Source organism: Schistocerca serialis, chromosome 2 (assembly GCF_023864345.2).
Source record: "Schistocerca serialis cubense isolate TAMUIC-IGC-003099 chromosome 2, iqSchSeri2.2, whole genome shotgun sequence".
Lineage (NCBI taxonomy): Eukaryota > Metazoa > Arthropoda > Insecta > Orthoptera > Acrididae > Schistocerca > Schistocerca serialis.
Genome location: NC_064639.1, coordinates 485,087,438 through 485,113,003, shown reverse-complemented (window position 1 = coordinate 485,113,003; position 25,566 = coordinate 485,087,438). Strand labels below are relative to the sequence as shown.

The window sequence follows — 25,566 nt, the reverse complement described above, 5'->3', positions numbered from 1 at the left end:
CTCGACATTTGCCTCCTAAATACAGGTGCCCCCACACATTTCAGTGTGGCACGTGGCACATTTTCAGCCATTGATCTCTCGGTTTGCAGCCCTGGTCTTCTCCCAACTGTCCACTGGAGAGAACGTGATGACTTTTGTGGTCCTGCCCCCCTACCCCAGTGTCCCTCCTCTCGACACTTGCCCAGGTGGGTTCTTCCCAAGGCTGACTGGGATGCCTTCACATCTGCCACCAACATTAAGTATCCGTTGCATGCCACCATCAATAAAGTGATCCATGTCTTCACTAATACTATTGTTGCCACAACTGAATGGGCAATCCCTTGTTCCTCTGGTTGCCCCCGGTGGAAGTCGGTGCCTTGGGGGTCGCCAGAAATCGCTGCGGCCATTAGAGACCGTAGGTGGGCCGTCCAACATCATAAGCACCACCTCTCCCTGGAGAACCTTATTGCCTTCAAACGGCTCGACATCCAGGTTCGTCGCCTCATCAAACGAAGGAAGCAGGAGTGTTGGGAACACTGTCACCACCGTTGGAAGATGAACCTCTCCCTCACAAGTTTGGACCAAGCTCCACAACTTGACAACTATCAGAACCCTGCAGGTGTACTTGGAATTTCCACAAATGGAGCTGTATCGGCCGATCAAGACATAATTGCAGAGCCTGTAACTGAGCAATATGCTTGCAACTCTTAGGTCTCAGAATTACCACCCCACCTTTCTTCTCCTCAGAGGGTGGAATGACAACACTTATCTTTCGCTCCATGCCAACCCGAGCCTTATAATGCTCCCTTCAGTCAGTGAGAATTTCTTAGTGCCCTGGCCCAGACCGCATACATTGCAAATGCTAAAACATCTGTCAGCAGATTCCCACTGCCACCTCCTTACCATCTTCACCCGCATCTGGACCGATGGCAAATTACCATCACAATGGCAGCAAAGTACCATCATTCCAGTGCTAAAGCCCGGGAAGTACCCACTAGATGTTGATAGCTATCATCCCTCAGCCTCACAAACGTTCTGTGCAAGCTGCTGGAACGTATGGTGAGCCGACGGTTGTGTTGGCTCCTTGAGTCTCGGGGCCTTCTGGCTCTGTCCCAGGGTGGTTTTCGCCAAGGATGCTCCACCATCGACAACTTAGTGTACCTGGAGTCTGCCATTCAGTTGACCTTTCCCCGGCGACAACACCTTATTGCCATCTTTTTCAACCTCACGAATGCCTATGATACCACTTGGCGACACCACATCCTCTGCGTGAGTGGGGTCTCCAGGGCCTGCTCCCAATTTTATACAGAACTTTTTGTTGCACCGTACTTTCAGAGTTCGCATCGGTGCTTCCCACAGTGCATCCCATATACAAGAGAATGGGTCCTGCAGGGCTCTGTCGTGAGTGTCACACTCTTCTTAATTGCCGTCAGTAGTCTTATGTCAGCAGTAGGATCGTCAAAATCTCCCCTCCTACAGGCTGACTATTTTTGTATTTCCTTCTGCTCCTCTTGTACTGTTGCAGCTGAACGCCGACTGCAGGGGGCTATATGGAAGGTGTAGTCATGGGCCCTTGGTCATGGCTTTCAGTTTTCGGCTGTCAATACTTGTCATGCACTTCTGTCATCATCGTACCGTCCATCCCCATCCAGAACTTCACCTAGATGACCAACTACTAGATGTAGTGAAGACGCCCCTCTTTCTGGGACTGGTCTTCAACACCCGATTAAGTTGGCTTCCCCATCTTTGTCAGCTTAAGGACAAGTGTTGGTGGCCCCTTAATCTTATTCAATGCCTGAGCCACATCAACTGGGGTGCTGATTGTCTTACACTGCTGCAGTCGTACCAAGCCCTCGTACATTCCCATGTTGATTATGGGAGCATGGTATATGGTTCAGCAGCACTCTCTGAACTGAGTCTACTAGACCCTATCCACCATTGTGTTCACCTTGCAACAGGAGCCTTCCGATCGAGCCTCGTAAACAGCCTCCTTGTGGAAGCTGGTGTTCTTCCATTGCGGCTCCGGCGGCAACTATTGCTCGCAAATTATAGTGCCCACATACATAGTTCACCTTGCCCTCCAAATTATCTCCTTTTCCCCAACACTGCAATCCATCTCCCACAAAGGTGGCCCAGAACTGGGAATCCCTTTCCCATCCTTGACCGGTTACTTCTTCATGAACTCGACGCTTTCCCCTTACCACTTATCATGCAGGCCCACTTCCATACACCCCCATGGTCCATACCTTGGCCACTGCTTCGGCTAGACCTATTGCAAGACCTCAAAGGCTCAGTCCCACCTGAGGCTCTCCACCAGCATTTTCTCTCGCTCCTCGGCAAGTTTCAGGGCTTAGAAATAATCTACACAGATGGAATACTGGTCGACGGTCTTCTTGACTTCACTTAAAAACTCATGTTGGCCATACTGAACAATGCTCCTTGCTCGACGGATGCAGCAGTTTTCACTGCGGAGTTGGTTGCCATCTATTACACTCTTGATCATATCCGCTCCTGCTCTGGTGAGTCCTTCATCATTTGTAGTGACCCCTTAAGCAACCTACAAGCTCTCAATCAGTGCTTCCCTAGAGACATCCTTTGGTACTGTTAATCTAGGATTCTATTTATGCCCTCTGCAACTGTGGATGCTCAGTGACCTTCATTTGGACCCCAGAACATGTCAGGATACCGGGTTCTTTAACTTACTTACCGCCTGGCCAAACTGGCCAGCAGTAAGCCATCTCTGGAGATTGGCCTGCCAGAAGACCAGATTTGCGAACTGGAGAATGGCGCACCCTGAGTACACCAAATAAACTTTGTGCTATCAAGGAGATGACGAATGTGTGCTGTCATCCATGCAAGCCAGTCGCAGGAAATCTGTTGTCCTTTGCTGGCTCCGCATTGGCTATATGTAGCTAACACATGGTTACCTCATCCATTGTGAGGACCCACCTCGGTGTTGCTGTGGCTCCCTTATGACTGTCGTCCACATCTTGCTGGACTGCTCAATTTTAGCCACTCTGCGGTGGGCTTTTAACCTTCCCAGCACCCTACTTTCGGTGTCGGGTGACTATGCTTCAACAGCAGATTTAGTTTTGTTTTATTCGGGGGGGGGGGGGGGGGGGGTGTATTGTACCATCTAAGGGTGGGCATTTGGCCTTCTGTCTGAGGCCTCCACCCCCCCATTTTAACTCTGTCACTCTTTCTTTCCATTTGTTTGTCTTTCCCCCCAGGGGGTCCACAACTCTTTCGTGGATACGTGCGTGGCGAGCACGGGGCCCCGAGCTATTGCAGCCTTCTTTCTCTCCCGGGCTGCATTTCCTTTCCCTTCCCCTCCTTTCCCCTCCATACCCCTTTCCCCTCGCCCTCTCCTCTCCCTCTATTGGTGTCCTTGCTTATGTTGGCCCCCGCTATCCTCCTGGTTCTGATGGTTTTACACTCTGGCTTTGTTGCGTAATCATCTCCTCCTTTTGGCATTCCTTGGTCCCCCTCTGGGGTTTGACCTCATTTCCAAAATTTCTCTTCCGTAGTGTGAGCCATTTGGGGAAGAGCACCTTACCTAGTGTCTCCGACGTGTGCCCTCCTAGTATATTCCACCTTTTCTTCTACGTCGTTGTCTGATGCTAGGGTGCATAGCCAGCACGGTAGCCAGCCCGTGTGGTGGGGTCGCTATGTACCCTTTTGGTTGAGCCCCCTGAACACACAGGGATCACACTTCTGATACCTGAGCTGTGACCTCCTCATGCATGCCTTGGAGTGGTTGCTCGTCATCCTGGAGCATCGGAACTCCCGGCAATGGCCGCCGTGCCAGACGGCCCTTGCTGTGGCTGGGTGGCGCCCGTGAGGAGAGCCCCTGATCGGAGTGGGTGGTATCAGGGCGGACGCTATGCAGATGAAACGCATAAGGGTCCAAACCTCTGGCCGCTCTTCTGCGGCCGTCTCTCTGCGTGGTACTGATTCCTCAAGTGCTGCTTCTCTTGCCCCTTCGGCCTTCCCTTCCGTGGCTACCCCCTGGGAGGAGGGTCAGGCCCGTCGTCTAGGGGCAAAACCTTTCCCCCGTTATCTAGTTTGCACCAGGACTGATGGAGATACTTTCACCAGTGTCAAACCTTTATTCTTTGTGGAACAAATTGAAGACAAGTTCGGCGAAGTGGACTCCCTGAGCAAGATGCGGTCGGGTTCATTACTGATAAAAACTGCTTCGGCTGCCCAATCTGCGGCCCTTCGTGCCTGTACCCATCTTGGCACAATTCCCGTGTCCATTACCCCTCACCAGTCTCTAAATATGGTACAAGGTGTGATTTTTCACAGAGACCTCATCCTTCAAACTGATGAGGAACTTCGGGACAATCTCGGACGGCGGGGTGTTCACTTTGTTCGGCGTGTTCAGAAGGGTCCTAAAGATAATCGTATTGATACTGGTGCCTTTATCCTGGCCTTTGAAGGGGATACCCTTCCTGAGAAAGTTAAGATTATGGTCTATCGCTGTGATGTGAAGCCGTACATCCCACCTCCTATGCGGTGTTTTAAGTGCTTGCGTTTTGGCCACATGTCTTCTCGCTGTACCCAGGACCCTCTCTGTGGTGACTGTGGACGTCCACTCCATGAGGGGAGTCCCTGTGTTCCCCCTCCTGTATGTGTAAATTGTCATGGTAGTCATTCTCCACGTTCAGCAGATTGCCCAGTCTATAAGAAAGAAAAAAAGATACAGGAGTATAAGTCTCTTGATCGTTTAAGCTACACAGAGGCCCGTAAGAAATATGCACGATTGCACCCTGTGTCCATGACATCTAGTTACGCCTTGGTTACATCTTCATCCCTTCCTCCCCCTTCCTTACCCCCGTCCCGGACCCCTCTCCTTCCCCCCTCCCCTGCGGCTCTTACACCTTCTCCTCTGGGCGCCGCTCCCCCTCCCCAGCCGGAGAAGTGTCACACTCCTTCGGCGTCTGCCGGTCAAGGGCGCCTCTCCCGGGATGCCCCTTCCCGGCACCTTCCAGGTCAAAGGTCTGCTGCAGCGCGGCGACCGCGAGAGCCGCGGTCTATCGGCCCCCAGGTCGCCCGGTCTCTTTCTGTTCCTGATCTTGCTGCAGCTGACTCCATTATGCCACACAGCCCTCCTCGATCTCAGCCTGAAAAGAAGAAGAAACATAAGTCCCGGGACAAAGAGCCTCTGGTGTCACCGGAGGTCCCTTCCCCGGCTTCACAACCGGATTCTGAGCTGTCGTTTATGGATGTCGCCCCCTCCTTGTCGGTGACGGGTGGGGACCCGGCGGTATGACTGGATTTAGCGTGTTCAGCCCTCATTTAAACCATCGTTCTGTGGTTCTCCAATGGAATTGTAATGGCTACTATCGTCACCTTCCGGAATTGAAATCCCTTCTTTCGTCCTACTCAGCAGCTTGTGTGGTTCTCCAGGAATCTCATTTTACTGATGCTCACTCACCGACCCTCCGTGGGTTCCGTGTTTTCTGTCGAAATCGTGTCGGACCCTTGCGGGCTTCTGGTGGCGTTTGTACGTTGGTCCGTACAGACATTGCTAGCACGTGGATTCCTCTCCAAACTACATTGGAAGCAGTTGCTGTTAGGGTCCACTTAGACTCTGCAGTCACAGTATGCAATCTTTATCTCCCTCCTGACAGGACTCTTACACCTGCTGCCTTAACCACCCTTCTTCAGCAACTTCCTCCTCCCTTCCTCCTCCTTGGGGATTTTAATGCTCATCATCCTTTGTGGGGCAGTGACTTTCCATCTAGACGAGGTCTTCTTATCGACCAATTTATTGCAGACCACGACCTGTGCCTTCTTAATGATGGCTCCCCTACTCATTTCAGTGCTGGTCATGGTACCTTTTCTGCCATTGATCTTTCTCTTTCTTCTCCCTCTCTCCTCCCTTCATTACACTGGTCGCCACACGACGACCTTTGTGATAGTGACCATTTCCCGTTGATTATCACGCTCCCTTCCCGCTCCCCGATGGAGAGGTTACCTCGTTGGTCTTTCCACCGCGCCGATTGGCCTCTATATACTGCACAGGTAGAGTTTTCTCCCTCTTTGTCGGGTTGTATTGATGACGTCCTACGTGACGTGTCTGACGCGATTGTTCGCGCTGCTAACCTTGCTGTCCCGCGCTCATCTGGACAATTTCGTCGTCGGCAAGTCCCGTGGTGGAGTACGGCCATTGCCATTGCCATCCGTGATCGCCGTCGAGCTTTGCAACACTTTAAGAGGCACCCATCTGTAGCCAGCCTTTCTACCTTTAAGCGCCTTCGCGCTAAAGCCCGTTATTTAATCAAACAGAGCAAGCGGATATGTTGGGAACGATTCGTTTCTTCCCTTGGTTCCACTGTCCCTCTGTCACGGGTATGGGCTACACTTCGCTCTCTCCAAGGTTGCCATCGGCAGTCCACCCTCCCAGGCCTTCACCTCCCAGATGGCATTTGTACGGACCCATTAGTTCTCGCAGAACATCTTGCGACCCATTTTGCAGTGGCATCAGCGTCGGCCTCCTATCCAGCTGCTTTCCTTCATCAAAAACAGCAGGCTGAAGCTGTCACCTTATGTTTCACCACTTGTGAGTCAGAATCTTACAACGAACCTTTCACTGAATGGGAATTTCTTTCTGCTCTATCTGCTTCTCATGATACAGCTCCTGGCCCAGATTCCATTCATAACCAGCTGCTTCAACATCTCAGTGCTCCACAACGGCACCATCTTCTTCGGGTGTTTAACCGTATCTGGCTCCAGGGTGACTTCCCTTCTCAGTGGAGGGATAGCATTGTGGTTCCTGTCCTTAAGCCTGGTCAGAACCCCCTATCTGTTGACAGCTATCGGCCAATTAGTTTGACCAATGTTGGTTGTAAGTTACTTGAACGGCTGGTAGCCCGTCGGCTCACTTGGGTCCTCGAATCTCGGGATCTATTGTCCCCTTACCAATGTGGCTTTCGAGAGGGACGATCTCCAATCGATCATTTGCTTCGCTTGGAATCCGCAGTTCGGCAGGCTTTTTCCCAGCGCCGCCATTTGGTTGCAGTGTTTTTTGACCTTCGCAAGGCCTATGACACGGCCTGGCGCCATCACATCTTACTAACCCTTCATCAGTGGGGTCTTCGGGGCCCACTCCCGATTTTTATCCGCCAGTTCCTGATCCATCGGTCATTCAGAGTTCGAGTTGGTACTGCTTTTAGTTCTCCACGGACCCAGGAGACGGGCATCCCACAGGGTTCTGTCTTGAGTGTCCTTCTTTTCCTCATTGCTATCGATGGACTTGTGGCCTCTGTCGGTCCCTTGGTCGCCCCTGCCCTGTATGTGGATGATTTCTGCATTTGAGTTAGTTCCTCCTCGATGCCATCTGCAGAAAGGCAGCTCCAGGTGGCTATACGGCGTGCCTCTGCATGGACCCTCTCCCACGGGTTTCAATTCTCTCCTTTAAAATCGCGGGTGGTCCACTTCTGTCGCCGTACTACGGTCCACCCTGATCCAGAGCTCTATCTCGCTGCACAAAGATTGCCTGTGGTTCCACAGTTTCGTTTCCTAGGTCTTCTTTTCGACAACAAGCTCACTTGGCTGCCCCATATCAGACTCCTGAAGGTAGGATGTTTCCGTAAACTCAATGTCCTTCGCTTCCTTGCCCACTCCTCCTGGGGTGCGGACCGTTCCCTCCTCCTCCGTCTTTATCGTGCTCTAGTTCTGTCACGTTTGGACTATGGTTGTCAAGTTTATGGTTCAGCTGCTCCTTCCACGCTGCACGTGCTGGATCCAGTCCACCATCGTGGTATCCGTTTGGCCACCGGTGCCTTCCCTACTAGCCCTGTTGATAGTCTCCTGGTTGAAGCTGGGATCCCCCCCCTTTTTGTTCGGCGGTCCCAGCTTCTGGTGTCTTATGCCCTTACTATCCGTTCTTCTCCCGCTCATCCTTCCTATTCTATCCTATTCCCAGACCATGGACGTCGCCCGCCTGACTCCCGCCCTCGGGCGGGTTTACCGGTTGGGCTGCGCCTTGCGTCTCTTACCCGTGATTTTCGGCTTCCTTCTTTGTCCTGTCTTCCTCGCTCCCTCCCCTCCACCCCTCCTTGGTTAGTTCCTCGGCCTCGAATTCGGATGGATCTCCGCCGCGGTCCGAAAGATTCCATCCCCCCGGTGGTGTTCCGTTCCTTTTTCCGCCAAATTTTATGGGAGTTTCGGGATGCTGTTGTTTTTTACACTGATGGCTCTAAATCTGCTGATCATGTTGGGTATGCCTTCATGTCCTTTGTTGGAACGGAAAATCATCTACTGCCACCCTCATGTGGGGTGTTTACTGCGGAATTGATGGCAATTTCCTGGGCCCTTACCTTTATTAAACAATCCCAACACAACTGCGTTTTGTTATGTACGGACTCGATGAGTGGCCTTCTTGCTATTGACCGGTGTTTTTCGCGCCATCCCTTGGTCTCTGCCATCCATGACCATCTCGCTGATCTTCACCGTGCTGCTTGTTCCATTGACTTCCTATGGGTCCCGGGCCATGTGGGTATCCCGGGTAATGAGCTCGCTGATCGTTTGGCTGGGGGAGCAGATACTTACCCCCCATTTTCTGTAACCCCTCCTGCAGCGGATTTACGGCTTCACATCAAATCCCACTTTGCACAGTCATGGGCCAATTCTTGGGAGGCTACTCCACTGTCTAATAAACTTCGTGCCATTAAGGTGAATACAGGCCCCTGGCGTTCTTCCTTTAGCCTCTCCCGCAAGGACTCGACCACACTGTGTCGTCTCCGCATTGGCCATACCAGGCTGACCCATGGTTTCCTTTTGCGTGATGAGCCTCCCCCGCTATGTGGTTGTGGAGCCTTCCAGTCAGTGGCCCACATTTTGGTTGAATGCCCCCTTCTTTTGGCTCTGCGTGCTAAGTACAGACTCCCCCACACTTTACCTTTGATGTTGGCTGACGATTCCCGGATGGTCTCTCTGGTTCTAGGTTTCCTCCGGGAGAGTGGTTTTTATTCTCAGTTTTAAAGTTTTTAATCTCCCTCTGGTGTTGGGGCAGGGCGGTGAGTGTTTGGGTGTCTCCCACTGTAGGCAGTGTTCAGAGATTCCCGATTCACCTCCCTGACCGGAATCCTCTTTTCTTTCCCTTTTACTCTGTTTTTACCCCTTCTTTTTAAGGCTTGGTTAGTTTTTCTATTCCCATACGTACTTTCTGCATTATAGCAGTTGTACCTTTAAGTCACAGGTGGTCTTGCCTATGCTGTTTCAGCATAGTGTTGGGTTCGTTCTCTTGCCAACTTCCCTCATTTGTTTTTACTAATGACAACGTGACTGCCCTTTTCCGTTTCCCCTTTATCCATTTTATTTTTCTGACTATACTGAGATGTCCCGTTAGCAGAATGGAGTCTATTTGAAACAAGGGACTGATGACCTTGCTGTTTGGTCCCTTTAACCTCAAACAACCAACCAACCAACTTGTTTGTCTTTCTCCTATGTGTGTTCATCTTCCCTTGCTGTTTTGGGGTGGTCATTTTAGTGTGTTGCACAGTGGCTGGCTCATCCTCTTTTTATTCTTTTGATCAGCCAGACCAGACCATCTGCTCTACGTGTTTAATACCTCCTCCTACTTTTCCTTGTGGTGTATGTTTCCCGAGGTCTCCCCCCCCCCCCCCCCCCCCCACCCAGTCCGCTTTCTTTTTAGGTGTGGTTCCCCATTCATTTTCCTGTTTTACTTTCCCAGACATACTTAGGGTGTTGTTTTACCTTGAGCTTTGTTTGCTTCAGGAAAAAGGGACTGATTACCTTGTAGTTTAGTCTCTTTATACCCCAAACAAACAAACCAACCAACCAAACATCCTCCCAACTGTATCAATTGCAATGGCGACCATGCAGCCTCCTTCAGAGATTGTCTTGTATATCTTAATAAGCTGGCCATTCAGGAGATCTGGGTGAAGGAAAAAGTGTCATACCTGTCACTCACAAGTTGTTGGCTAGTTGGAAGCCCTGCGTTTTACCACCGGCACTTACAGTACAGTTCTTGCTACATCTCACTCCACAATGGACATGGCCAAGCAGACATGAGACCTCAAATTCAGCACTGCAGTTGTAAAATATTCCGCAGTGAAATCACCTGCTACACAGCTGAGAAGCTGAAAAGGACCAAAAGAACATTCCTGCAAAGACTTTTTATGCCCCTCCAGCCAATAGACATCTGAATTGTCTTTGCCAACTGCAGAGGCTCCAAGAAATCAAACAAGGGCAGACGGTCTTCTCCTTAACTGACTCTGAGATCCTCTGTAAAGTTGTTGCTGCAAGATACCCTCACCTGGCTGATCTCAATGTGACTGGTGCTCACCACCAACCATTTTTCTGCCATGGGCTCTGCTGATCGAACAAGGGAGAATGCCACTGCCTTTGTAGATCACATGGACCAGGATCCTCCAACCTCTGTGCCCTGTAGCAGTGTGTCTTCGGAGGGTGGCGCTTGGCAGCAGCCAAGATGACACCGCTTCACTTTTTCCCTCCTCTCCCTTCTCCATCATGACTTTACTCCAATGGAATGTTTGCAACCTTAGATCCAACAAGGAGGAATTACAGCTGCTCTTGGAATTGCAGCATCCACTTATCCCCTGCCTCCAGAAAACAAAATTGCATCCTCATGATCGCTTCAACCACTCGCATTTCTTCCTGGTCCACTTTGACCTACCCCCTGAGGACGGCATTCCATCTCATGGGGGAGTCGTGCTGCTCATCTGTTCTCTTTTGCTGCTTTGTGACTTAAATGCACACCGTCCTCTTTGAGGCTCACACAGAACTTGTCAAAGGTGTGCCCTCTTGACTGATTTTCCCAATCAACTCCACCTCGTCTGCCTTAACACTAGTATATCCATATTCCATTCAGACTCCACGCACAACTATTCCCATTTGGACCTCTCATTCTGCATTGTCCAACTTGCTCGGCGTCTCGAATGATCCTTTCTGACATTCAAGTAACCATTTCCCGTGTGCTATCTGTTTGCTGTCTCCTACCCCACCTACGTGCAAATCCAAGTAGCAGCTTTCTGAGGTTCGACTGGAGCTTTACTTCTACCTGGTGACATTTGATGAATAATTTTTCCCCTGTTGTGATGACCAGGTCGATATTTTACCAATGTTATCCTTACTGCTGCATAATGTTCTATTTCTTGCACTTCATATTTACCTCAGTGTCCCAGTCTCTTGATGGACTGAGGGATGCCACAACACAATTCGCACGCTGTGACATGCTCTCCATGATTTTAAGTCTTCCTGTGATGGCAAACTGTATTAGATATAAACAGTTGTGTCCACAATGTTAGTTCTCTTAACAGTTCCACTCACTCTACCATCAGACATGGACTAATCTCAGACAGCTCCAGCTCTCTGGGACCGAGGTCCATTCCCTAATTTCGGCCCGTTGGTAGCAGATGAAGTCATCATGGACCCTATTGCTACCTCCAACACTTGGGCCGTTATTTTGTGGAGATTTCGAGCTGCACCCACTATCCCCCTACCTTCTTCCATTGGAAATGAGTGCAGGAAGCCCAGGCGATACTCTTCTCTTCTCAGTCATGAGTGCTAAAATGCCTCTTCTACTATGAGGGAGCTAGATCACGCTCTCACTTCATCCTGATCCTCCATCCCAGAGCCGGACGTTGTTCCCATTCAGATGTTGCAGCCCTTTTTTCTTGCGGGCAAACACTTTCTCCTTCATTCGTGCAATTACATCTGGGCAGAGGGCATGTTTCCTCAAAGTTGACGTCAAGCCACAGTCATACCCATACCTAAGCCTGGTAAGGACTAACGCCCTTTTTCTAGCTACTGTCCCATTTCTCTCACCAGCTGTGTTTGCAAAGTGATGGAATGTGCAATTCATGCCCAGCTGGTATGGTGGCTAGCTAGAGTCTCACAATTTACTAACCACTGCACAATGTGGATTTCAGGTACGCCATGCTGCAGTTGAGTCTTGTCACTTTGCAACCCATGTCATGAATGTTCCATTAAGTTTCGGGTGTGCAGATGCAAGAATTCTCCTTCTTCTAATATTTTGGCTGTTAAAGTTCAGCCATCTTCATCTGAGTGAGCCGCAATACTGCCACTCCAGTGCTCGCTTCGTCCCTTTATACTCGTGTACTGTGCATCTGCGCATGCACCCACAGATGCAAATGCGCAAGAGACGTTGTTTGGCCGCAGATACGTGCACAATGCGCGAGTTACATCTGATTCCACAGTTGATCTGTGTTGGCATGTCGATATATCATTGTGAGTTGCACTGTGATGATGTCTTTGTGAGTTTATTACAGCAAGTCCTGAATTCCATGATTTGTCAAGGTTGAAACCACTCTATTAATTAAATTTGATGTCAAGCGAATCTCAACTGCCTCCTTCACTATCGAGCCACCATCCTGCCCAGATGATGAGTGTTCTCTGAACTTTGACCCATAGAGCGCATATTATTTCTGACGAAAGCAGTCTGCAAGATGAACTTTCCCACTTAGAAAGAGTGTTTGAAGACAATGGGTACTCTCCACAGCAAATACAGAAGGCACAGAAAATGAAACCGAAAGAGGCCACAGAGAAAGCAGAAGACGAAGAAACCTTTAAATCGATAGCCTTCCTGCCGTGTGTAGGTAACCTCTCATCAAAAATAGGACAGATTCTCAGCAGACACAAAGTAAAAGTGATTTTTCACCCTCCACCCAAGACAGCTGCACTTGTGGGCTCTGTCAAATATGATTTGCTGCTCCGAAAATCTGGAGTTTACAAAATTCCATGTGAATGTGGCCTTTCTTACATTGGACAAACAACTCGTACTGTCCAAGAAAAATGTATAGAACACCGGAGGTATACACGACTTTTACAACCTAACAAGTTGGCAGAGGCAGAGCATTGTATTGGCACTGGTCACAGTATGTTGTATGACAACATCGAAATTCTGGCAACTACATAATCTTTTTGGGACTCAACAGTGAAGGAGGCAATTGAGATTCGCTTGATGTTGAATTTAATTAATAGAGATAGTGGTTTCAACCTTGATAAATCATGGAATGTGGCACTTGATGTAATAAACTCGCAAAGATGTCGTCACTGTGCAGCTCACAATGATATATCGACATGCCAACACCGATCGACTGTGGAGTCATAGATGTAACTCGCGCATTGTGCACGTCTCTGGCGCATTTGCATCTGTGGCCGCATGCGAAGTTGCACAGTACACGAGTATAAAGGGACGAAGCGAGCACTGGAGCGGCAGTCTTGCGGCTCACTCAGATGAAGATGGCTGAACTTTAACAGCCAAAATATTAGAAGAAGGAGAATTCTTGCATCTGCACATCCGAAACTTAATGGAACAGTCTTTGCGCCGCCAAAACATGAAGATTCGCATCATGTCATGAATGGTTTTGTGTGTAAATGCCAGACTTTGGCTGTGTTTTTTGATTTGAAGAAACCATAAGACACCTGCTGGAGGACTGGTATCCTCCATACATTCTACACCTGGGGTCTTCAGAGGCCACCTGTCCTGTTTCTTAAGGAATTTTTAAGACAAGAGTTTTCAAGTTGTGTGGGTTCTGAGTTGTTGGACACCTTTATCCAGGAAAAAGGTGTACCTCAGTGTAACATCCTGAGTGTCGTCCTCTTCGAAATCACCATTAACCCTATTATAGTCTGTCTCCCAACAGTCATCTCTGGCTCCCATTTCCACAGACTTCTCTACTTGAGGGGCATCTTCAGCATGGTCTCAATTATCTCTACTCATGAAGAATCACAATGGCTTTCACATTTACTTTGACAAAACCATTTGTGTGAATTTCTGTTACCACAATGGGTTGCTTCCACCATACTCAAATCTTGGGCCCATTGCTCTTCCATTTGGTGAAACTGTGAAATTCCTGGGGCTCATTCTTGATAGCAAACTTCGTCTTCCCATTTGTCTTACCTGTCCATCTACTATACCTGGTCCCTCAATGCCCTATGTGTCCTCAGTGGTACTTCCTGTGGAGCGATCGGACCACCCTTCTCCTTTTGTATCAATCCCTTGTCCTTTTGAAACTACACTGTGTGTGTTTCGTTTATGCATCTGCACGTCCATCCATCATACGCCGTCTCAATATAATCCACCATCATGGCATCAGTTTGGTCACTGGCACCTTTTACACTAGCCTGGTTAAGAGTCCATTTGCAGAAGCTGCTGAAATCCCACTGCCATACTGATGCGACTTTCTCCTCAGCAGATAGGCATGCCATTTGACTGCTGTGCCTGGCCACCCATTCTGTGTGTCCTCCTTTGCCAGTATGGGGTGTGTCCCTCTTCTGTTACCTCCTGGAGTTTCCTCTCAGTTCTTGCTCCAGCAGCTTCCCAACTTCACACTATCTGCCACTTTACCAATGGGTGTAAACCATCTTGGCTTCATGCAGCGGCCTATGTTCACCTTGGCCTTCATTCACTTTCTCGAAGGGTGTTAACCACCTTGGCTTTGTGTGGTGGCCTGTGTTCACCTTGGCTTGTTTCTAAGGACACTACTCCAGCCTCGCTCTATCACTGTACACTGTAAGTTTCATGACCTTCGCAGTAGTACCTTTGTGTACAATGATGACTCTTAAGACTGATTGTGGTGTTGGGTGTGCTTTTGTCATTGACACCTACAATTTTTGGTATAGCTTCTGGAACACTGCTCAGTATTTACAGAAGATCTCTTTCCCCTGTATCAAGCCATGCAGTACATCTGAAGACGCGGGCTTTTCAATTTTTATCTGCTCACCCTCTGTGCCGTTCAGAGATGCCCTTGTTTGCTGTACAATGTCCATACCTTAGTGCAACGGGTCTGGGAATGCTGTCACTTGCTTACTCTTTATGCAGTCACAGTATGTTTGAGAGTCCCTGGTAAAGGAGGCCGCTGAAGCTAATGCCAAAGCTGCAGTCCTCAAACCTCGGCCCGCTGATTCTTCCGTTCCCTCCAATAATCTGTGTTGCTATCTATCAACAGGTGATGTCACTTTGACATCACCACTGGTCTTCCCTTCATGGAAACAAGCTCTGGGAATTAAAGAAATCAAACATCTCCCTGCGGCTTGGCTGACCACCTCTCTCTGTGAGGCGTATGTTTGCCATGAGTTTTCGGCCATTTTAGCGAACTACACGTGAGGTGTTGACTGTGTTTTACTTTTTATCCAGCATAACAGTATGGTGAAGGATATTTAACCTGTAGTTCAGGACCTCTGTTACATCTGTGGCATATTTTGTGGCCCTTTCTCCAAGAGTCTGTTTTTTAGTTGTCTTTCCTTCCATCGATTGGGCTCAGCAAGTAGTTGCTTTTAACTCCTTTTCATCTTCATGTTCTACAGTTCTGACATGGCCGTATATGACCTTAGTTGTTGTTGCACCCTAAAACAAAACAGAACAAATGTTTGCCATTGTTATTCGAAATTGAATTTATTGCCTTCTCCCTCATTTCAGCAATAATGAGTAGTTTCGTAATAGTTCAATCTCAATAGTTTAAATAAAAACACAAAGTACAGTCCTGATACAGTTCACTTTGAATTGTGATCCATTATTCATGCTGAAAAAATGTGACTGCTCCAACCATCTGTTCTCTTAGCACTTCTTGGCAAAAACTAAAATTTCATTTCTTATAAACTTGCATTCCTTCGAATATTCAAATCGTATGAAAGTCTTAATTTATTCAGCCTACTATTCTAAAATTCTACTACGTACCAGCTGCGTGGTCTGCAACACTGCTTCCTCCACTTAGCTATGGGTATCCTACCACCTGTTGTTGGCACATGCCTTTGATTTTCACAAACATGATTTTAACTTTAATAGTTCTCTCAGTTTATCCTCCTCACATGCTTTTTCACCGGAGATTGTCCAGTTGTGGTAGCCACATGCAAAGCTCTAGTCAGTGCGAGGCAGAGTAAATAACAGATGGATAGGTACTGAGTCACACAACACACAAATAATCGAAATGAAGAAAAGAATTCTCATTAAGCATCAGTTGTATCAAAACACTATTACACTGCAAAGTGCTCTTTCCCATAATATAAATACAAGCACTTCAACACTCCAAGGGTCAAATGAGTAATCTATGGTACTGTGGGTATATTTTCTGCTGGTAGAAATGTACTAACAACATAGGAAATGCCTGTATCCCTACAGAGTCCAGTGCATGCACATTCATGCCTTGGCCCCTGGACAACATGTACACTCATTGTATATGGTTAAGTCATGCAAGGGCGAAAAAGAAAGTTCACAACACTTTAAAATGGGGAAATATTATGAAGAAATAGCCAGCTTGACCTGTCTGTAACAGACAGATGCCTAAAGAACTTGAGACTGGGATCATGGAATGTTCTACCCACCTATCAAGCTGGAGCTTTACAGAAATTACTTGATCAGCTGGATGAAAACTGACAGGATATTACAGCTCCTAGTGTTGAAATGGTTAAGTGAAGGAGTGATAGAGAAAGATCATATGATGTTCTTTATAGCTGCGAAGAGAAATATCACATGTTTGGTGCTGATTTTATTGTAAGTAAAAGGAAAACCATCTTATTACAGACGTCCAGGCTAAATCGCACATATTGTTCCGACTTGGAATCTGAGGAAAATTTTTCAGCTAGAGTCTTGTTCTCCAACTGAAGAGGAGAGTTAGGAAAAAGATGCTTTTTATGACAAGTTAAATAAGCATACACTGAATGTTCAAGGGGAGACTGAAAGACAATTTTTGCAGATATTAATGCTATAATAAGTAAAGATTAATATCACTCTTGTGTTAGAAAATACAGCCTGCATGATAACTCTAATGAAGTGGGATCGGACTCTTACACCTACTTCAAGAAATAGGGTAGTGGGCAGCGCAGCTTTTAAACATAAAGATATACATAAAATGATTGAAAATCTCAAGACAGATTTACTTCTAACCATTTTGACCATATCCTTATAGGTAAGGTATCTGTCCAGTCTAATGGATGTTAGAAGTTGTAAGAGTGCTAATGTTAACTCTGACCATTACCTTGTAATAGCAACAGTCAGAAGTCAAACATCTAAACAAAGGAAGGTAAATTGGTCTTGTGCAAGAAAATTCCATATTGGTAAGCTCAAGGAGCCAGATCTGCTCAAAGATTATCTGATATACTCATTGAAGACCTGACACTCTTAAATAACAGTATCGAGGAAATATGGAAAACCTAAGAGGTTACAAATGCTGCTAATGAAGGTCTGGGAATAGTAGATTAAGCCATACACAATGGCTAGTTTGATGAAGAGTATACACTAGTAACAGGAATTAAAAGTGAAGCCTATGGGAGAATGCATCAAGTAAACGAAGAGCAAGAGGAGAAGAAAAGTGGCTGCATAAAGAGCAAGCATGAAACAACAAACTTGAAGAAATGGAGCAGCTGAAAGAGATGGATAAAGTAGTAGCTTTTTATCTGAAGCTAAATAAGAGCCAGAAGGATTTCCAGCCAATGATGAATTGGGGTAGAAAAACAGATGGTTCAGTTTTGAATAGCGATGAAGCAAGATGGAGAAAATGGGCTCAACATCTTGAGTAACTGCTGAATGATGGTACAGCTTGAGAACCAAGGAATCTTACCCTCTGTAAATACACAGAACTCAGATACAGAGGAACCAGTACCAACTGCTGAGGAAGTGAGGCAGCCATCAAGAAGCTGAAGAATATTAAGGCCTCAGGAATGGATCTAAAAAAGCAGAACTCATAAAATGGAGGAAAGAAATTTGTCAAACATTTCTGTGTGCTTAGAATTAAGATTTGGATAGAGAAAAGTATCCCTGATGATTGGAACATTGGTATCATACATCCAGTACAAAAGAAAGGTGATGCTATGTAGTGTTCTGACTATATGGAAATTTGCCCATTACCTACAGCATGTAAAATAGTCTCAAACATCCTTTCTCACAGGTTTATGATCTATGTTGAAAATGCTTTTGATGACTCAGCATGGGTTTCATCAGAGAAGATCTACTGTTGATCAGATCTTCACAATATGGCAATTACTAGAAAAATGCAAAGAATTTGGAACTGAAACACATTGCATCCATATAGACTTCAGATCAGTCTAAGACTGTATTGACAGAAGGGAGCCGTATATAGCAATGGAAGGGTTTTCAATTCTTAATAAATTGATTGCCATAGTAAAAGCTGCTACAGAAAACACCTGAAGTCAAATTAAAATACGGAATATGTGATCACATAAAAAAGTGGAGGAAAACAGGGAGATGGAGTATCCTGCCTTCTGTTTAACGTGACCTTGGTGAAGGTTACAAGAGGCGGCAGCATCAAACAAGGACTGTCCTGCATAAAACAGTACAGGTGCTGGCATATGCAGATTATATAACTGCAAGAAAGCAAAGAGCAATGAAAGCTTTAAAGTCTTGGAAGAGCTGCTAGTAAGATGAATTTACAGATAAACAGAGGGAAAACTATGTATATGCCTGTAACTAAGAAAGGTTATCTAAATAAACCCCATCCATAGAACTTCATTCATATAAGTTTGATATTGTGCATAGTTTCACTTACCTTGGATGAGAAGTAAACATAAAGAGCAAAATCAGTTCTGAAATACAGAAACAAATATTGTCACCTAACAAGTGCTATCATGGCCACAGAAAATATCTGAAACCTAAATTGCTGATCAGAAAACAAAAGTTATGATTTACCAAATTTTAGTAAGGCCAGTGCTGGAACGTGGACTCGAACAAAATTTGATGAAAGGGGACTGGGCGTGTTTTAAAGATCTGAGACAAATTCTTGCACGAGTGGAAGAAAATGGTGTCTGAAGGAGGAGATTAAACTATGAATTATGTAATCTTTATATTGAAACACACATTGTCAGGTACATTAAGATTAAAAGGCTGGAATGGGCAGAACGTGTATTGAGGAGGAGGAGGCGGAGGCGGTGGCTATCTTACCATGGTATGACTTTGTGCAGATGTTGTACTTTGCTCCACATAAAGTCAAAAACATGAAATGGTCAACAGACCTTGATACATACTGAAAACTCCAGGTTGGAATATAAACAATATTTGGAAAATGGTAGATTCCTACTCAACGTTAAGATGGAGACAGGCACAATGAAAAGCCTGTTATGCATTTAGCTTCCAGCCAAAGCCTTCTTAAGAAGTGTGTGCGCGCGCGCACACACGACTGCCATTTCTGGCAACTCAGACCAGTCTGAGCTGCTAGAGAAGGTGGTCATGTCTGTGTAAAGTGTTGTGTGTGTGTGTGTGTGTGTGTGTGTGTGTGTGTGTGTGTGTGTGTCTTATTCCACTTGAACAATAATTGTAGGTGTTCTACTGTTATTATTGCTGCCAATTGTCCATTCACTCCACTCTGAGTCATTGTACCTATTTGTGCACATTACTTTTGTTCTCCTTTCACAACTGCATCATTTGCGAACTTTCCCATAGTTAATTCTTGATGTAAAATATGCCACACACATTCTCCCACCCTCTAAACACAACTATGGGAATATTTTTAATCACCATTGTCAAACACAGTAATAGGTCATTTCTGTTGCTGTTTTAAGACATCCTTCACCTGGTTAATCTTACAGAAGTGGGGTCACATCAAGAGTTAAAGACTTCCATTTATCAGCTTCCGAAGTTCAATGAACTGGCTCAAAAACTATCAACTACTTCAGTAGACTTTCCATTACTGAGATTTTTGACAAGTTCCCACTCTCTGTTTTGTCCTGTATGTCGAAGATTTTGTTGATTGCAGATTTAATTCAGGTGATTGAAATTTATTTGGACGATACACGTCACAGTGGTAAATGTGAGAAGCTCAGAAGCTGTAACCATGCGCCAAGTACCCCTGCTACGTCTCCATTTACATTTTTGGAAATGGCTGTCTTCTTATTTATAACGAACAAAAGTACTTGAATAAATGGGGCTTTTTACTTGATAGGTGCCTGAACTCTGACTTAAATGACTTGCACACTAAAAAATAAAAAAATAAAAATTAAAAAAAAACCTGAGTTTCAACAGTCCATAACCAAAAAATATATTTCTAGCTACCAAAGAACTTTGTATCAGAAGGCAAGGACCATTTAGATAACACAGTATTCCAGTTAATCCATTTGATTGTAACATAAACGCCGGCCGCGGTGGTCTAGTGGTTCTAGGCGCGCAGTCCGGAACCGCGGGGCTGCTACGGTCGCAGGTTCGAATCCTGCCTCGGGCATGGATGTGTGTGATGTCCTTAGGTTAGTTAGGTTTAAGTAGTTCTAAGTTCTAGGGACTGATGACCACAGAAGTTAAGTCCCATAGTGCTCAGAGCCATTTGAACCATTTTTTTTGAGACATAAACAAGAATACTTTAAAAGCTTGTGTCAACAAAACTATACATAAAAAGCACAATTTTAAAGGTGTGCTTCCGGATGTTCAACCAAGTTGTTTACATTTATGCAGAAAACTTGAAAGTATAACGAATAATCACTCACACTGACAAGGGAACCTCCCCATCGCCGCCGCCGCCCCCCCCCCCCCCCCCCCCAGATTTAGTTATAAGTTGGCACAGTGGATAAGCCTTGAAAAACTGAACACAGATCAATCGAGAAAACAGGAAAAAGTTGTGTGGAACTACAAAAAAATAAGCAAAATATACAAGCCGAGTAGTCCATGCGCAAGATATGCAACATCAAGGATAGTGTGAGCTCAGGAGCGTCGTGGTCCCGTGGTTAGCGTGAGCAGCTGCGGAACGAAAAGTCTGTGGTTCAAGTCTTCCCTCGAGTGAAAAATTTATTTTCTCTATTTTCGCAAACTTATGATCTGTCCGTTCGTTCATTGACGTCTCTGTTCAATGTGATAAGTTCAGTGTCTGTGTTTTGCGACCGCACCGCAAAACCGTGCGATTAGTAGACGAAAGGATGTGCCTCTCCAGTGGGAACGGAAAACATTTGATCACAGATTCCTCCACAGGAAAACACGTCTGATATGTTCTATAAGACACTGGTGACGGCATGTGTGTCACATGACAGGAATATGTTGTCGACCCACCTAACTTGTACACTTGGCGAATGGGTAGAAAGATTCTTCTACCTTGCCTGATTTAGGTGTTTTGATGTTTGTTTAGGTTTAGCGTCCCCATACTACGGCGCAGTTACCTCGCATCGGACGGACGGACAGATAATAATTGTCTGAAAATAAAAAAATTAAACTTCTCACTCGAGGGAAGACCTGAACCAAGGACCTCTCGTTCTGCAGCTGCTCATGCTAACCACAGGACTATGGTGCTCCTGAGCTTACACAGTCCTTGATGTTGCCTATCTTGCCCATGGACTACTCAGTTTGTATATTTTGCTTATTTTTTCATAGTTCCACACAACTTCTTCCTGTTTTCTCCATTGATCTGTGTTCAGTTTTTCAAGGCCTATCCACTGTGCCAGCTTATAACTAAATCTGAGGGGGGTGCGATGGGGAGGTTCCCTTGTGAGAACCTGAGACAAAACATTTTGTATCAGTACCACATCTGTACCAACCTGGAAACTTAGCCTAGAAGGGGAATAATTCTTTATATAATGAAGCAATGTACCCATACAAATATCTTTTTACTTATTGCATCATTATATGAAGAGCTTTTTCCCCTGCAGATACTGTAGTTATTCTTTATAGTGCTTGTGGATAAGTGTAGTGTTGCAGCTTCATGAAGTTTCAATTTATTACACAGGATTGTTCCTACATAGTATTAAATGTTTATAGTAATAGCTATTTAATTTCTAGAAGGGAAAAAAATGTTTTATGTAACTTTGATAAAGATTAATTATATTAATCTTCAGAGTTCACAAAAAGAGTGCAAACTTTTTTTACTGCCATCAGTGATAGTGTTGCTGCTGGAGGAAACATTCAGTCAATGATCACCACCAAGATGAGGAAGATTTCTTCCACATCCAGCTGCTTTGGTGGTCGTCGGCTGGCACCTCTTGCTTCAGGTGAAGATGTAACGCCATCACTGCGATCTTCGTTTGCAAGTGTTTATTACAACATGACACCGTACCCATCAGACCTCTCTCTTGGTTCATCTACAGCAACTGAGTGACTGCTTGGCATTTTAGTTATGTGGATGAAATTTGTGGTTTTAATTGATGTGTCTTAGAATTTCGCTGCCTTTGTGTGAAATATTGTTTTTAGAAAAAGAATGTTGGACTGAGCTTAATTGACTGCTTGCTTTTTCAAGTATTAGTTTATTTTATAAAGCACATAGGAAAAGAAAGCAGTTTGATCTGTAAATTCTATCTTGTATGAAGTCTTTAGTTAATAAATGAACTTCTGTTTCTAGCTTCCATTTCTGATAGTCATTGTCTTTCAGAGTGGTTTGTTAAGCTTTGTATTGTCTGTTATATCACAATGTGACAGTATAGCTACACACACAATTCTTTGCTTTCTGTGTTACCTTACCTTGCCATGTACGCATTTAGATTTTATATGCGGTAACAACAATCAGATTTGTAAAGTATATAGATTCGTCAGTTGTATATTTTTGTTAGAGACAGGATGTGGATTCAGTTATTGCTGTTCTTTTTTTTCCTAGATCGCCATTTTTAATTCTGAACGTGATTCGAGTAATGAATTAAGATAGCGTCTGCTATTGTTACAAAAAATTGAATATTTTATCACAGTAAATGTATATAGGAACTAGTCAGAGCACACTGATTAATTGTAGGTGCTAAATTAAAATGTCAGTAATGTTGTAATCATGTACAGAAAAATTTGATTTGGCTACTTAAGAAAATACACTGTCGCAGTGCAGTTGATTCCATATTCTTCATTGCAGGCGATGCACATATTCTTGATTGTTGTAAGGTAATAGAAAATAGTTACAGTTCATGGAGTTTTGTCCTTAGATACCAAAGAATCTCATTAAGCTCGAAATTTCAACAATACCTAGATTTTTCAGGTTGACAAAATAGTAGTGACTGCATGCCTCTGAAATTTGGCACAGAAGTCTCAATTCTCCCTGTTCAATTAATTTTCATGTATTTAAACAAGTTATAACTTAATTCAAAATACTTTCAGGTTTTACTGTTCAGCACAGTTTGATTGACTGGTTCAATTAAACAGTTGTGTATTGGTGTTGACAGGGGAAGTGTTCGCAGACATCAACTGAAAGTTAGTGAGCCTCAGTGGTTATGCCTTGATATGATGTCACAATTCATACTGTAATTTGGGGGTAATAATTTGCTACTGATGCTATTTTATCATTAAAGAACATTTTCCCAGTGATTCAGGATTAATTCTTTGCCTTGGCTCACCTGCAATTAAAAATGTGGCCTATATCTCAAACTGTGATTTGTATTTCAAAAGATAAATGAAATAAACCAGCTTGTATATTTTTCATTCTTGTTTGACAATAGAATTGTACATTGCATTCTTATTTACTGGCTTGTTTCTCTCATTGTTTTATGAATTTGACTACATTACTAAGACTGATTATTAGTGCAGAGCATTTCATTTTAGTGTGTTCATGATTTATCTCGCTACATTTCACCGTCCAGTTTTTAGTTTCATGTTGATTTGTACTTACTTTTAGTTTATTTATGACTTGACTATATCTTCATGGGAATGATACTTCTTCACATAAATAGTTTGACGATGTCTCATTCTGTGTACACGTCTTATTTTGCCATGCCAAGGAGGATGCTCTTGACATATGAAGACATGAAGTGCAATAACAAATGATTTATGGTATAATTTTATACTGTTTTCACACAAGCTATTTATGGATTCATTTGTGGAAAATCATTGTTATTTTTATTAATTGTTATCAGAATATCAAAACCAAATTAATGTATTTTTATTGATTTGAATCATTCGTTTGCTACAAAAGTATTCAAATAAGGGAACTTACGTCATTGTGGGAGAGTATTAGATTCATTTTCAGACTAATTTTGTTTCTTTCTGAACATCATTCTTAATTTTACAAAAAATGAAAATAATTTTCCAGTTCTATACTTCACAGTAATTTCGCAATGAAGTTGTTTTAAACAGGTTGTGTATAAGAAACAGCATCTAGCATGGTTGTCTGTTTTAAAGTGTACTTAACATTTATTGAATATTACTGCTGAGAAAAATCAGTTTATACTACTTTTAATTTGCTTTGTTACAGTAGCAGTATTTATACATTGTATGAAAAGTTTTATTTAAAGTTATTATAGTTTTGTAATCGTGTAACAAAATAAACTTTTCCGAAAAAAAACTTTTGCTGTGGATGTTGTATTCTTTCACTGCTAAAACTTCTTGTTACATTGAGTGTTTCTTGAAGAATCAGGTTCATAGTTACCAAATACTACAGTGAGCCATAATTCTTGTACTTCATAGATTCACATGAATACCTTCCAGAAGTTGACAAAGTCTCTTCAAACTCCATTTAAAAAAATCCATTCAGATTCAAAACTGACACAAAAGAAGCCACAAAGGATAGTTGGAATACGTTCTGCAAAATTTCTCGAATAACAGAATCTCGTGCAGTACTGTCAATGTGAGACTTTTACACTTACAGATGCTGTATTTGGGGCTAAATAGATCAGCTGCACACAACACAGGTTCCAGTTACTGGATCTGCTACTTTTCATCTCTTACAATTTTGGTGATGGTAGGGACTGTCACATTTTGCTAACACGGAATAAAAATATTTTTCACTGGATCATTTTTCCAACAATTTGTGCTTTCTTTGGCCTGCACGTTCAGCTGAGGAGGAACCTGTTCACCACCTCAAAGTGGCACAGTAAGTAGTGAGTTTTGCAATGTTCAGATGCTGTAGTGAATCATACAGATTACCAGAATCAGGAAACATTCATGAAGTGAAATTGGTTAGCATAAGAGGTGGTTGCAGACACTTACATTGACCTCAAACCAGTTTTGTCAGCTGTTCATGTGACATATTTTCCTGCCCCAACTAGATCAGGACTATGTACACAGTATGTTAATCATCCTCAATTAAGCTTGTTCCTTTGAAGTTTATTATTATTAATAATAATAATATTATTATTTCTTTATTTACTTTCTCAGACGTTAAGTCTGGTTAAAAATGGAAAGTGACGCGGACCTTGATCAAGCGTCACTTCCTTTTAACTGTGTGGTATGTGTTATATTGCTTTTAGGAACTTTCGGGTAATTGAACATGTAGCAATAATTACAGATTTCTGTAGTTGTATATATAAGTTTGGATGTAGCTGTATTGCATTGATGTACTGGTGGATACTGTGTGGTATGACTCCTGTAGTTGATAGTATAATTGGTACTATGTCAACTTTATCCTGATGCCACATGTCCTTGACTTCCTCAGCCAGTTGGATGTATTTTTCAATTTTTTCTCCTGTTTTCTTTTGTATATTTGTTGTATTGGGTATGGATATTTCGATTAGTTGTGTTAATTTCTTCTTTTTATTGGTGAGTATGATGTCAGGTTTGTTATGTGGTGTTGTTTTATCTGTTATAATGGTTCTGTTCCAGTATAATTTGAATTCATCATTCTCCAGTACACTTTGTGGTGCATACTTGTATGTGGGAACGTGTTGTTTTATAAGTTTATGGTGTAAGGCAAGCTGTTGATGTATTATTTTTGCTACATTGTCATGTCTTCTGGGGTA

The 25,566-nt window shown here is 44.3% G+C and overlaps 1 protein-coding gene across 3 annotated transcripts in view; it reads left to right on the top strand.

Annotated features, from left to right (window-relative positions):
* LOC126457413 (uncharacterized) overlaps positions 1-24,133 on the top strand; it is a 40,351-nt gene extending 16,218 nt beyond the window's left edge. Inside the window, exon 3 of one of the 3 annotated variants that reach the window (XM_050093683.1) lies at positions 21,797-24,133. In XM_050093683.1, coding sequence (XP_049949640.1) covers positions 21,797-22,016 — 220 coding nt within the window. In that variant the 3' untranslated portion in view covers positions 22,017-24,133. The remainder of the gene's footprint in view (positions 1-21,796) is intronic. The other 2 variants (XM_050093682.1, XM_050093684.1) reach the window with 2 other exon arrangements.
* Positions 24,134-25,566: the final 1,433 nt, after the last annotated feature.